The sequence below is a fragment of the Zingiber officinale genome, chromosome 5B (genome assembly GCF_018446385.1).
Source record: "Zingiber officinale cultivar Zhangliang chromosome 5B, Zo_v1.1, whole genome shotgun sequence".
NCBI classification, from domain to species: Eukaryota; Viridiplantae; Streptophyta; class Magnoliopsida; order Zingiberales; family Zingiberaceae; genus Zingiber; species Zingiber officinale.
The window spans coordinates 56,533,661-56,548,464 of record NC_055995.1 but is presented as its reverse complement, the minus strand read 5'-3'; the positions used below and the strand labels follow the sequence as shown (position 1 = coordinate 56,548,464).

Below are 14,804 nucleotides of genomic sequence, written 5' to 3'. Positions count from 1 at the left end.
TCGATTGAGAAGTTCGTACCGCGAACAGTAAGCTCCTGGATCGATCAGCCGATCGATCCGGATGCCTTCTGTCGCGAACAGAAAGCCCTGGGATCGATCACTGGATCGATTGGCCAGTCTGGATCGATCAGCCGATCGATCCAGAATATTGCCCCGAGCACAGTAGCGTGATGAATCGATCACTTGATCGATTAGGCCATTCCAATCGATCCACCAATCGATTGGGAAGCCTGGTAGCAGCGGGAAACCCCTTACTCCAGTTACTTGACCACGGGGAAGGTAATGTTTGACATGAATAGTTTAGATTACCCCCCTTAGCCCATATAGAATCAAAAAATGATAATAGTTAGCAAAGTTTTAATTAGTACAGCTTCCACAACTAGACTTAGTGATGGTCATGGATATAGCTTAGCACAGCATAATGTGACGGTCCGACCTTACATCCTAGCCAGTAGAAGGCAGGTCGTTACAGAGTGGTATCAGAGCCAAGTTCCATATTTCCTACACACACATCAGCATTGAACCTGTAGCTTCCAAGTAAGAAACGTCTCTCACTTTATTATGTTCTTTCTTTCGTGTTTATAGATACTGTAGCATGTTGATTGAGGATAGTACTTAACATGACAGTAATAGTAGTTGTATAAACATGATTGCTTTAGTTATGTATGTCCTTTGTTCCTTTAGAGATGGCACGAGGACGCCCAGCTAGAAGGGCACCAGCCACTGAGCCCCAGCATGAGGCAGGCAGTTCAGTGCCTCCCCCAGACCTGACAGCATTAGTGGCTCAGTTACAGCAGCAGTTAGCTGAACATCAACAGGAGATAGCCACCTTAAAGGCTAATCAGCAGAATACTCCCACAGTCACCCCGGAACCAAACTTAGCAACGCCAGTAGTTTTAGAGGTTCCACCAGTCCAGCCTACAGCACCAGTAGCCCCAGCAACAGAGGCAAGAAGAGAAGCCTATCGGATCCAATGGCAGAGGGATGCTCAAGCCTGGTTCAAAACACTGGAGAGTACGATGGAGCTTCTGGACTGGCGAGAACATGAGAAGGTGAAGTGCGCCTCCTTCTACTTGACAGGAGATGCACGTATATGGTGGGAGAGAATTAGAGCGAAGCTCCCAGTGAACCAGATGACATGGGCAAACTTCGAGAAAGAATTCTTTGAGGAGTTCTTTCACATGCGGGTCACGAACCGTCACTACGACGAGTTCACTGAATTTCACCAGGGCAACCTTTCAATGGAGGAAGCCGTGAAGAAATTCAACAGATTGGCTCGCCTACGCCCTGAACTAGTCAGCACAGAAAAAGAACGAGTTCGGTTGATGCTCAAGATGCTGAGGCCGGAAATAGCAATGAACGTGGCAGGCGGCGTTCATAGGCTGCAAACCACTGAGGAGCTAGTCAGCAGTGCTCTGACCACCGAGCACTATCAGAACAATATCAAGCAGCAGAAACAAGTTCTCTCAGAATCCAAAGGGCAAGGAGGCTCAGGTACTCAGAAACAACAGGGTCACAGTTCTAACTGGAAGGGGAACTCTGGCAACAAGCGCAAACCAGGGAGTTACCCAAAGGGAGGACCAGCCAGCAAACAGCCTAGCTATCCTAAATGTGCTACTTGTGGGAAATTTCACCCAGGAGTTTGTCGCAAGGGCACACGAGGATGCTTTGAGTGTGGACAGGAAGGGCATATGGCTAAGCAGTGCCCAAACAAGACTAGTCTTCTTCAACCACAGCCGATTCAGTATGGAGGCCAGCCAGCTCAGTTACATCAGATGCAGGCCGCTTTAGATGGTCCACAGATCAGCTAAGGCAGACTAGAAGCCCCTCCAGCTACGACAAATGCACGGATCTACTCACTGACCAGAGAGGACGTAGCAAATGCCTCGATAGTTGTTACAGGTCAGATTAGTATTTTACAGCAAAGTGCAACTGTCTTATTCGATACTAGGGCAACCCATTCTTATATATCCAGGGCATTCGCCGAAAAGTTAGCAGTACCCCCAGAGGTATTCAGTGGTCAGTTTTTGACGACGCTACCTTCGGGAGAAATTATGGCATCTACGCACTGGCTTAGAGCAGTGCCAGTCATTATAGCAGACAAAGAGCTGTTTGGCGATCTGATAGTACTAGATATGGCTGACTACGATGTCATCATGGGAATGGACTTCCTGATCAAGTACGGTGCTTCCATAGAGTGCCGTAAACAGAAAGTTATATTCCAACCCGAAGCAGGAGTGCAGTTTGAGTACAGCGGAGAGCCCAAGAGAAAGGCCAAGAAGTTTCTCTCAGCTATGAAAGCACAGAGATTAATGGATTCAGGATGTACGGGATTTTTAGCACACGTAGTCAGTACCAGTCAGGACAAGGACCAACAACTAGCAGAGGTCCGAGTCGTATGTGACTACCCTGCAGTCTTCCCTGAAGAGTTACCAGGCCTAGCACTAGACAGGGAGATTGAATTCGAGATATAACTCATTCCCGGCACAAATCCTATCTCCAAAGCACCTTATCGCATGGCTCCAGCAGAACTGAAAGAACTTCATGAGCAACTACAGGAGCTGCTTGACAAGGGCTTCATACGTCCGAGTCACTCACCATGGGGAGCGCGGGTATTGTTCGTGAAGAAGAAGGACGGGAGCATGCGCCTGTGCACAGATTACAGAGCACTGAACCAAGTCACCATCAAGAACAGGTATCATCTTCCCAGAATAGATGACCTGTTCGACCAGCTAAATGGAGCAACAGTGTTCTCTAAAATAGACCTCAGATCAGGTTATCATCAGGTGAAAGTTAAAGAAGGGGATATACCCAAGACAACATTCAGGACTAGATACGGACATTACGAGTTCGTGGTCATGCCCTTTGGCATGACGAATGCTCCAGCTACCTTCATGGATCTCATGAACAGGATATTCCGGGAGTATTTAGATAAGTTTGTCATCGTGTTCATCGACGATATTCTTATCTATTCAGGAACTCAGGAAGAACATGCAGAGCACCTGAAAATAGTATTGCAGACCCTTCAGCAGAACCAGTTGTATGCCAAGGTCACAAAATGTGAATTTTGGTTAGATCAGGTGTCCTTCCTGGGTCATATCATCTCAAAGGATGGTATCATGGTAGACCCCAGTAAGATAGAAGCTGTGAGTAACTAGAAAAGACCCAAGAACGCTAGTGAGATCAGAAGCTTTCTGGGATTAGCAGGTTATTACAGAAAATTCGTAGAGGACTTCTCCAGGATAGCCTCTCCACTGATAGCTCTTACCAGAAAGAACAGAAAATTTCAGTGGACAGAGGACTGTGAGAACAGCTTTAGCGAGCTAAAGAGGAGATTGACCAGTGCACCTATTCTGACTCTACCAGAGGACACAGATAGCTTTGATATATATAGTGATGCCTCTAAGTTGGGACTAGGAGTAGTGCTGATGCAAGATGGCAAGGTAATCGCCTACGCCTCCGGACAACTCAAGGAATATGAGCAGAATTACCCTACTCATGACCTTGAGCTTGCAGCAGTAGTGTTCGCTCTCAAAATTTGGAGACATTACTTGTATGGAGCTCAGTGCAGAGTGTATACAGATCACCAGAGTCTGAAGTACTTCTTCACTCAGAAGGATCTGAATATGCGACATCGTAGATGGCTAGAGATGGTCAAGGACTACGATATAGACATCCTCTACCACCCAGGGAAAGCCAATAGGGTAGCAGACGCACTTAGCAGAAAGTCCAGTGCTACCCTATTATCTTTAGCAGCCATGCCACCGCCCCTACAGAAAGAGATCACAGATTTTGGTCTCGAACTCATAGTTGGGCAGCTCTCTACTATGACATTAGAGTCTACCTTGCTTGGTGACATTCAGACAGCTCAGGAACAGGATCCTGAAATTCAGAAAATCAAGCAAGGGATAGCAGAATTAGAAAGTGGAGAATTTAGAGTGTTCGCTAGCGGGGTATTGTACTTTGGTGACAGATTATGTGTTCCAGATCAGGAGGAACTACGAAGAAAGATTTTAGATGAGGCTCACAAGACTCCCTATGCGATGCATCCTGGCTCCACCAAAATGTACCAGGAATTGAAGAAACATTTTTGGTGGCCTGGGATGAAGAGAGACATCGCTCGATATGTCAGCACCTGCCTAACCTGTCAGAGGGTTAAAGCAGAACATCAGAGACCAGGAGGAGTTTTGCAGCCTATTCAGATCCCAGAATGGAAGTGGGAAGACATTTCTATGGATTTCATAGTGGGATTACCCAGAACTACGAATGGTTTTGATACCATCTGGGTAATAGTCGACAGATTGACTAAATCATCCAACTTCTTAGCTATCAGGATATCATACTCCATGGAACAGCTAGCTCAGTTGTATCTCAAGGAGATTGTCAGATTACATGGAGTCCCACGAACCATTATTTCAGACAGAGACAGTAGGTTCACATCACACTTCTGGGAGTGTGTACAGTCAGCATTGGGCACGAAGTTAAAGTTCAGCACAGCTTTCCATCCTCAGACAGATGGTCAAACAGAGCGAGTAAATCAGGTACTCGAAGATATGCTCCGAGCATGTGCCCTAGATTTCAAAGGAAGTTGGTGCAAATATCTGAGTTTAGCAGAATTTGCATACAACAACAGCTATCAGGCCACCATCGGCATGGCACCTTACGAGGCTCTCTATGGGCGGAGGTGTAGATCTCCAATCTGCTGGTATGAGAGTGGTGAACAGAAAGAACTAGAGCTTCAGACAGATCTAGTAGCAGATACCACAGCAGCTATACAGCAGATCCACCAGAGGATAGAGACAGCTCAGAGCCGCCAGAAAAGCTATGCTAATACACGGCGCAAACCCTTAGAGTTTTCAGTTGGGGATTCAGTGCTCTTCAGAGTAGCTCCCATAAAGGGAGTAATGCGTTTTGGGAAGAAGGGCAAACTAAGTCCCAGATATGTGGGACCATACCTTATCAGCAGGAGAGTTGGCAAGGTGGCATATGAGCACTACAAGAATTTTTGCATTCAACAACACCCAATAGACAACGCTTTTTAATAAAAACGTTGTCGTTCTTTGTTTTACAACGCTTTTAGTGAAAAGCGTTGTCTATGGTATTTACTTTTTACTAAAGACAACGGTTTTTAATGAAGTGTTGTCTTTAGTGTTGTTGTTTATGGTCAAAGACAACATTTTTTTAAAAAACGTTTTTTAAAGTGTTGTGTATGTTTCCCCTAAACTCACTTAAAATAAATTCGCAGCCCTCGCTTTGCTAAACTCTAAACCCTCAACGCGCGCGCGCCTTCTCCTCACCACTCCTCTCCACTCCTCTCCGCCTTCTCCTCTCCTTCTCCTCTCCACGAGCGCCTTCTCCTCTCCACTCCTCTCCACGAGCGCCTTCTCCTCTCCTTGCCGCGTGATCTCCTCTGAACCCTAATCTCGACCCAAACTCCTCACGCAAAACTCCTCACGCCGGCCCAACTCCTCCAAGTCGAGATCCCTAATCTCGCATTTCCCCATCTCCTCAATCAAAGTCAGCTTACCCTTCCTAATCTTCTCACGGCTCCTCAACTCCTCTGAACCCTTCGATCTTAGTTCCTTCCTCGCAGAGCAGATTCGAGAGTAGGAGGAACGGAAGAAAGAAAGGTAAAATTTCTTCCATCCCTCTAGAATAAGATTTTGTTTATTTTTGATTATTTTCCGAACTAGCCATTTTGCCGGATTCATACTGCATCAATTTTCCCCCTCCCCTGATTCCTATGATCTGTTTCTCCATTGACTGATGCTTTAATTTCTAATTCAGTACCCACCTCTGCATGGGATATATATATATATATATATATATAAAACTAGAGTGTCATTGAGCTTTCAGTAAGATCGCAGATTGTAACGTTGTTGGTCTGTATTCAGAAAGTTATATGCATTAACTTTTCTGTCCGTGATATTCTTCAGGTTTGCTAACAGTATGCGAAGTGCTTGCTTATCAGAGCATGTGTTGATCTTTTTTAGCAGAGCATTTTTATGTTTACCTGGTAAAAAGGTGAAGCAGCATCACATGAATGAAGGCACAGTCCTAGACTTGATTTTGAAACCTGTGCATGACACTTCACTGGTTTTGCAGTTATATATATGTAGCTGGAGCAAGAGGGGGAATTAGTTCAAGCCATTTTTTTCCCCCTGGAAGGAGAGCCCGGGTGATGCATTAAAGCAGATCAAAAGTTCGTCCGAGTTAATTTTATTACTCTTACTCACTTGCAAAAGGTCCACTGAAAACTTTAGCTTAGATGCCAGATACAAGCTGAACGGTGAGTGTTTTTGTTACTTTCTGAGAATTGTCTGTATCTTATCTCGAAAGCAGGGGCTGCTGAACACTACTTTCTACCACCATTTCCAAAGAACATTAAGCATCGTGGCCTTGATGATTCAAGCTGCAAATCAATTTTTAAGTTTAATTATGAAGATCTCATCGTAATCGGCTTCTTTGGATCTTAATATTCTCGTTCAGCCCATCAAGTGTACACATCCTATGTTTCAATTTGTACACATTATGATTTCATTGACTCATGCCCATCAAGTGTTTGATTAAATGTCTCTTCCATTATATAGATTTTAGTTGATACATTTTCTTTAGTTTAATTCCATGTAATGCTTGTTAGTTTAGTGATTTATGTTCCTATGATGTTTGTTCTTTATTTGAAACTTAGTTTACTTATAAAAGTACATCATATAGGACCATCCAGAATTGAATTAGTGGAGATTTTTCTAAATATTTGTATCAAGGGTCTACACTCTAGTACCATAAGAGCTAATGGACTACTTGATACCGGTAAAATAATTATGGATTTTGTTTCCATAGTTAATATGCGGTTAAATATACTTAGTGATGTTAAATGCAGCATTTTTTTTATCAATTAATATTGAGAGTGAAATTTTAACACGGATTTCTCTGATTGCTATTGCAAATGCATAACATCCATTTTTAACTTATAAAATTTTAAAGGAAATTTGTTTGATTATACATAATTGAATGAAAGTCCTATGCTTCTTTGGTAGTATGTATTGAAGTTGGTTAGCTGTATGATATTAGAGAAAAGGCATTTTTAATCCACGATATAATTCTATGATTATTTATACCTCTGGCCTGTTCATCAAGTCCTTGAGAATCTCAGGTGTTCTGATATCACTAGCAATTAATACATAAATATTTTCATTAATTAGAATATCTTTTAAGGTAGATGCAGATTAGATGAGCCGATTTAATCGATATCGGTTGATAAGTAATGGTTCTATTTTTTTAGGATGAAATCCGATGGGATTAGATATTGGTAGCCTAGCCAGGTGAAGATCTGATGATTGTTGAATCAAATTTTTGTAGCAAATTAAAATTGCAATTAAGGTTAATTAATCTATATCAATGCAATTTTGGTTGCTGCATTGGAATCAATGCAATTTTGGCCCTTCATACATTGGATCGTAATCGGTATAATCCTATGTATTTGCCTAGTTAATTTCCATTGGAATCTTAGTGTTATTGAACCTTACAAGGATGCTATTTACCTGCTGGATTCCCTAAGTTGCCGCATTCGCGATGATGATTCAAAATACGTAATGGAAATGTGAGTTCAGATTTCTTTTAGTAAATATTTATTATAATAAAAATCTTATTTAACAAATATTCTTAACGTATGAAGGGCCTTAAAATTGTTTAATTCAACCAAGGGAAGGAAAGGTAGGAAAAATGTTAAGTGGGAAGTAGTTAAGGTATGTGTACTTTTGTTTAACATATATTGTAATGTGTATAATTTTCATTAACAATTTGACTCTAATTACTATATATAGGCTCCTCAATCTCCTCTCCTGCGAAACAATGTGGTTTTTTTGTGATGCGATTTATGAGAGAAATTATTGAAGAAGTTGAGACTATTGAGAGAGATTCGCTGCAATCAATAGTAACATTATTTAGCTTATCTCAAATTATTTGACATAAACTATTTAAAATTGCAAAGTGATCAGTGTTGATTATTTTTTCCATTAACATAAATTGTGTATGCTCACAGTTCACAAAAATAGGGTACTCTCGTGAACAAATTGATGAGGTTCGGTCCGAGTTGGCGGAGTGCATACAAGATCATATTTATGAATAGGTATGGAATGATAGTTGCCATAATTCTATTTAGATTTAAGTTCATGGAATGGTGGTTTTTTTTGGTAATGGAATCATAGTTAATGCCAATTTTTTTGATGCAGTGCATAGTTACCAGATCGACCTTGAGCAGTTGACCCCAAAGAAAAGTTGTCACTGAAGTTTAAAAACTTGTGAAAATTTTTAGTGAATGATGATGTTTTGTGAATGATGATGTTTTGGAAAAATTGTCACTTAGGTGAAAGGATGTTTTCTGGATTAATATGCAAGTACAAAGCAATGTATTATATGTTATTCTGTAAAGTTCTGTCAGTGTAAATTATCTAGTTTCTTTATCTAGCTTTTGTTCCACTATTGGGTTTGTTTTTCTAATAATTACTCGTGCAGCAAAATACTGAGCAAGAAGCTGTAGATCTTATAATCAGGTAAAGTAGAAAAAGTTAACTACTTCATTATGCTTTCATCTTAGTATTTGTATATTTGATTTGTCTTCTTTGAACCAGCTTCAAGTCAAAAAGCCAGATCCTCTAGATAGCTGTTAAAAATAAGGTATTATTTGGTTTGTCAGTGATCTTAATATTTGGTAATATTTGGTCTTTGATGCTCACGACAAAGTTCCAACGCTGCATGATTACCTTGTTCAAGCAGATTGCTCGCTGCCTCAGTAGCTCGCATTTTCAGGTTTGTTTCATCATTGATATTCCTTCTTTTTAGTGTTCTATATTAAAAGGAAATACTAACTGTCGATGAGATTGTTATCCTCTTGCTTGAACATGAACCAAAGTATATAAATTTGACCTTTTGATCTGAAAGTATAAAAAAAGTTAATTGGATACTAGTTTTTTATTTTTTTTTGCAGTTGCATTTGTTGTATTTTCATATGTTTCTCGGTGAACTTCTAAACAATTCTTTTTTCATTAATTTATTAAGGCTTATTATAAGTTTCAGTTTGATGGTGCAAATTGTTTTCTTTTGTAATCCATCTGTTTCTTCTTTGGTTTAGGAAAGTTGAAGTGAATCCCTTGATAGTCGTTTCATAGGTTTGTTCCATTATTTTCCAAGACGTACTGGAATCACTATCAATAGCCCTCAAGGACTGTTTACAACCTTGCAATCAAATTAATTGGACTTATAATCTAATGTATGGTCATCTGGAGCATGAATATTGGAGGATTCATGAATGACTCTTCGGATGATGAATGTATGTCATTTAATATTGGTTCATGTATTTATTTAGATACATCTTGAGTATTCCTATAAATACCCTATGTATTTAACAATTCAAAGATGAAGAAAATCGAAGTAGTTGAACACTAACACTTGGACGCCAACATTTTTGAGTTGGCGCCTAGATTTGACCATCTAATGAACACGGCTAAAGGATCAACTTCTATGAACACCCTTAATAACTTATACAGATATTTGTGAACAATTAGGTTGGTGGCTATCATTTATCCTCCCTTTTTGTTATTTTTTCCATGTACCCAATGCAGCTTTCATTTCAAAGGTTCCAAGCTGATGAACAAGGATGGGTGGACACAATCAAGTCAGTGCGATTTGGAGGAGCTGTCAGGATTAGTACCATGGATTGGCTTGGGCAATCTCAATATTTGCGTCAAACTATCTTCTGGCCTTCCCTATCATCTGCAGTATCTGAGGTATACTATGCACATTTACCGTGAATTTTCCTTATTGAGCTTCGGCTAGTGACGGTTACGAATGTATTTTATTTCAAGAACCATATAAGCAAGTGTTCGTGCATCTAGTTTTATAACAATGCACTTCGTATCTTTGATCTAAAAAGCTTCTGAAACAAGTCATCTTCTCCAAGCATGCCCTGGTCAACATGCTAGTCACCTACTGGAGTCATTTCCTCGATGGCACGGATGAATACCTGAAATCCATCCTCTACTCCACCATTCTTTGCCACTCCTCAAGCCGAAACAACTGCAAAGGTAGAGTCAACATCAAGTATTACATTGTGCCTGGCTACAAGAAGACCGGGGCCGCAAAATCCAATAAAGACAGGTCAAACATCAATATATAAACACACTTACGGTATGAAGTGCATAATAAGTGTAGAATACAGATTACAGAACTCTTTGCATAGCACATAAACTAGCATCATTATAGGGGATCCCTTAGAAAAATATTAATGGTAGGAACTTGTTTCATGATGTTCTTAATATTTATTTTTGCTACCAATGTTTGGATTTCTTAACCAGTTCCTTAGTTAACTTTCTCTATTATTGAAACAAAGTTGAGTTATGGAATTCTTACATGAAATAAAAAATATCAAACTTGGCAGTATGTAATGAAGTTATGCTCAATAAAAGAATTAGTTTATATTGGTTTGGTAAATCATGTTAAAATTTTTAAAGAAGTCATCCCTTATTGCAGTTACTTGTGATTTTTCTTGTTGATAGATGTAATTTATATTTTTAGCCCATTGTACATCCAGTCAAAATGTCTCAAAATCTCAAAATCGTTCAATCATATCATTTTGCTACATTTTAGACAAAATAATAATGTGTGATGTCATTCTCTATCTCTCCCTCTCTGGCTTTGGAATGTTTATGATTTAGCTAATAAACCGTTAGACTATGGTTTTTCCCTGATGCTCACAGATTGCAACAGCATGTGCTCTCACAGCCTTTAAGTTGCGTCATCCAATAAAGATGTACCTTGATCGTAGCACGGATATGGTAATGGTAGGAGGAAGGCATCCAATGAAAATAACCTATTCTGTGGGTTTTAAATCCGATGGAAAGATTACGGCCTTGTACTTGAATTTGTTGGTAAATGCAGGCATATCAGAGGATTATAGTCCACTTATTTCACATGCCATTATAACTTGTCTAAAAAAATACAACTGGGGTGCTCTCGCTTTTGATATTAAACTATGCAAGACGAATCTTACAAGTAAATCATCGATGCGAGCACCAGGGCAGGTACAGGGATCTTACATTGCTGAAGCTATTATTGAGCGTGTAGCATCTTTCCTGTCCTTGGATGTCGATGTTGTGAGAAAAAGAAATTTGCATACATATGAAAGCCTGAAGTTTTTTTATGGAAGTAGCAGTGGAGAAGCTCCGGAATATACTTTACCTGCTATAGTTGATGAGTTGTTTACATCTGCAAGCTACTTCAATCGTCTTGAAATGGTATTGCATTTCAATAGTTGCAACAAATGGAAAAAACGAGGGATTTCTTGGGTACCAATTGTATATGAAGTGGAACCAATGCCAACACCAGGGAAAGTATCCATTCTAAATGATGGTTCAATTGTTGTTGAAGTCGGAGGAATTGAAATAGGCCAGGGACTGTGGACAAAGGTGAAGCAAATGGCTGCATTCGGTCTTGAACAGCTATGGGATGAAGAGAAAAAATATCTTTTGGATAGGGTTAGAATCATTCAAGCAGATACTCTGAGTTTGGTTCAGGGAGGTTTAACTGCTGGAAGCACCAAATCTGAAGCAAGCTGCGAAGCAGTTCGTCTAGCATGCTCTATTCTAGTCAGCAGATTAAAGCCTCTTAAGCAAAGTTTGGAAGAGCAAATGGGATCAATTTCATGGGACACCCTTATTACCCAGGTGTGTAATTACGTCATTAATCAAATGTACTACTGTTTATTTATTGGCAAGAAGCTAAGCTTATTTCTGTAGTCTGTATGTGTTAGCTAGCTTATGCAAGTGAAGGACAGGATAGCTTATATGCATTCACTTTTAGGGATTTCCTGGGCTTTTTTATATTTTGGAAATCAAAGCAGTTACTTCCTTTCATCCATTATGAACTAGTTACCTTACAATATACAGGCAAATTTGCAATATGTGAACTTATCAGCGAGTACATTTTGGGTTGCTGACGATACTTCATCATATCTAAATTATGGGGCTGCTATAAGCGAGGTAACCTCCTTTGTAGATCATTCATATGATTGGCTTGTAATCACATTGCTAGTCTGTTTTCTTGATTTTGAAAATTGTGTGCATTCTAGGTAGAAATTGATGTTCTCACTGGAGCTACTACGATATTGAGAGCAGACCTTACATATGACTGCGGACAGAGCTTGAGTCCTGCCGTGGATCTAGGACAGGTTTTTTTTTTTCATCTGTCCTATTGATTTTATAATCCTAAATCACAATCAGCCGTATGTTCATATACTTATATCTGAGTGTTTCTGCAGGTTGAAGGGTCTTTTGTTCAAGGAATTGGATTTTTTGTCCTATTGATTTTGTTCAATATATAAAGAAAACTTGTCAGTTACGATATAAACACACTTACGGTATGAATTACATGTATATATAACATTGACATATTATTTAGTACGAGATTTACATGTATGAAAGTTTTCATACAAAATTTCTTGATTGCCTACAACCCCAGGTGTGCTGATGACAAGTTGAAGAAGATGGCTCTAAGAGTGATAGCTGAAAGCCTTTCAGAAGAAGAGATTGTTGGACTTAAAGAAGCAATTCCATGCGATGGACACCAACAACAAGTTAGTCAATGATGAGGTTTTGTAAAACTTGTGTGTTTGAAAAATTATTGTCATGAAGTTAAGGATAACTTGTATGATACAAATTTAATTTGTGGATCAATATGTATACATTTTGTTTGTATAATATAAAGTTTTATTTATTTGTTAAATAGTCTTATTATAAAAATGATTGTGGTTGTGGATATTCAATTATATGTAAATTTTGAGTATTTTTTATAATTTTTGCTATTTAATTAAGAAAAACACTATTTTTTATAAATTTAAAAAGACAACGTTTTTAAGTAATAAAAGACAACGCTTAAAAAACAATGTCTTTGAGACCAACCACAACGCTTTTAAAGCGTTGTCTTTGATATGTGCATTTTTACAACAGCATCTTTAACAACGCTTTTTAAGAACGAATAGACAACGCTTAAAAAGCGTTGTCTTTGTGACCAACCACAACGCTTTTAAAGCGTTGTCTTTGATATGTGCATTTTTACAACAGCATCTATAACAACGCTTTTTAAGAACGAAAAGACAACGCTTAAAAAGCGTTGTCTTTGTGACCAACCACAACGCTTTTAAAGCGTTGTCTTTGATATGACTTTCTACAACACCATCTATAACATCACTTTTTAAGTACATACGACAACGCCAAAAAAGCGTTGTTGTTTAGCTTTTTTCTTGTAGTGGAGCTAGAGCTACCTCAGGAGATGTCAGCTATCCATAATGTATTTCATGTCTCTATGCTAAAGAAGCATACCCCAGATGCCACCCAGGTGATTGAGCCCCAGCAGGTACAAGTCCGCGAAGACCTTAGCTATGACAGTCGACCTACTCAGATAGTAGATCGAGCAGTTAAGAAATTGCGGAATAAGGAGGTACCATTAGTAAAAGTCATTTAGCAAAATCACACAACAGAAGAGGTAACTTGGGAGACAGAAGCCAGTATGAGACAGAAGTACCCAGAGTTATTCTAAGTTTGAGGACGAATTTTTTATAAGGTATGGGGGATTGTAACGCCCAAAATTTCTCAAAATAATTATTAAAAATATCCTAGTATTTTTCTAAAATTTTAGGATATTTTTATGGAATTTTTAGAATAGCGGAAGTAGCAAAAATAAATAGAAAACGAAAATAGCCTACACGGGAATTGAACCCGAGACCTATTGGGTCCTACGACTTATGGTGAACCCTAGTAACCAAGTGAACCCAGCAGGGCCGTGCTGAAAGGAAAGGGAAACAATTGTATTTATGCTTAAGTTGGGCCGAATTACCCACTTAATATAAATATGGGAAAATAAATAAGTGAGGGTTATTTTTTGTTTCCACCGAGAACTTCCTCTCCTCACCCTAGTTTCCGCCGAACCCTTCCCCCCTCCTCTTCCTCTCTCGGCGCACCAAGCCCTAAAGGCTCTAGGAGCACCCTCCGGCGACGACTCCGACACTAGGACGCTTCTCTCCGCGAGAGGAACACATAGACGCAAGAGAATCGTCGAGAAGATCGTCTCCACCGGAAAACTAGCGACTAGATTCGTAAGAAAACTAGCGCAAGAGGTAAGAAACCCCTCACCTGCAGTATAAGTAGCTTCCGTATGAATTTTATGCTTCAGTTTAGTAGTATGTAGATTTTCGGCACAAAGGATGCGAATTAGCGCATACCAAGTGTTCGATTAAATTGTTAGCACAGTTAAAATGCAACTTAGGCATTTTATTAGCTTAGACAAATGCAATAGAAGCATTTACACAGCTTATTTAGTCTTGCTACAGCTCTTATAAGACTAGATGTCCAATGGGTGGGCTCCCACAGTCGCCTCTAGGTTCAGACAACCTAGCTCTAGGTTCAGATAACCTAGTAAGAGCAAGACAAGTAATAATTAGCTATGTTCAGTATTTTACCTTCTCAGTGGCACTGTACTGGATTAGATATCCATTGGGTTGGGCTCCCATAGTCGTCCCTAGGTTCAGCTAACCTAGTAAACCCTACTAGATTCGGAATTTACAACCCCGGGTTTAGTTAGGGATGCGCGCACAGCAAGTACAGTTGCCGGGCCCAAACAGCAACATGATTATGTATTTTCACTTATTATATATAGTTTTCAAACTCTCACAAGATTGTTATGTGAATGCAGTATAGCCTCAGCATTAGTCTAGCATTAGCTTAGCTCAGCTTTCTATATCAGATTAGTTTTCC

General features: G+C 39.6%; 1 protein-coding gene across 1 annotated transcript; it reads left to right on the top strand.

Moving 5' to 3' along the window:
* Positions 1–6,792: 6,792 nt before the first annotated feature.
* On the top strand, positions 6,793–12,376 carry LOC121986652 (indole-3-acetaldehyde oxidase-like). Its single transcript, XM_042540605.1, has 5 exons — positions 6,793–6,810; positions 10,755–11,720; positions 11,943–12,035; positions 12,125–12,223; positions 12,314–12,376. Exons 1-5 carry the CDS (start codon positions 6,793–6,795, stop codon positions 12,374–12,376), a joined length of 1,239 nt encoding a protein of 412 aa, XP_042396539.1.
* Positions 12,377–14,804: the final 2,428 nt, after the last annotated feature.

What these genes read in the sequence shown, in the direction of transcription:
- LOC121986652 (XM_042540605.1), top strand. An exon ending in ATGGGGCTGCTATAAGCGAG is followed by an intron (nt 12,036 to 12,124) that starts GTAACCTCCTTT and finishes TGTGCATTCTAG; the next exon opens with GTAGAAATTGATGTTCTCAC. An exon ending in CTGCCGTGGATCTAGGACAG is followed by an intron (nt 12,224 to 12,313) that starts GTTTTTTTTTTT and finishes GTGTTTCTGCAG; the next exon opens with GTTGAAGGGTCTTTTGTTCA.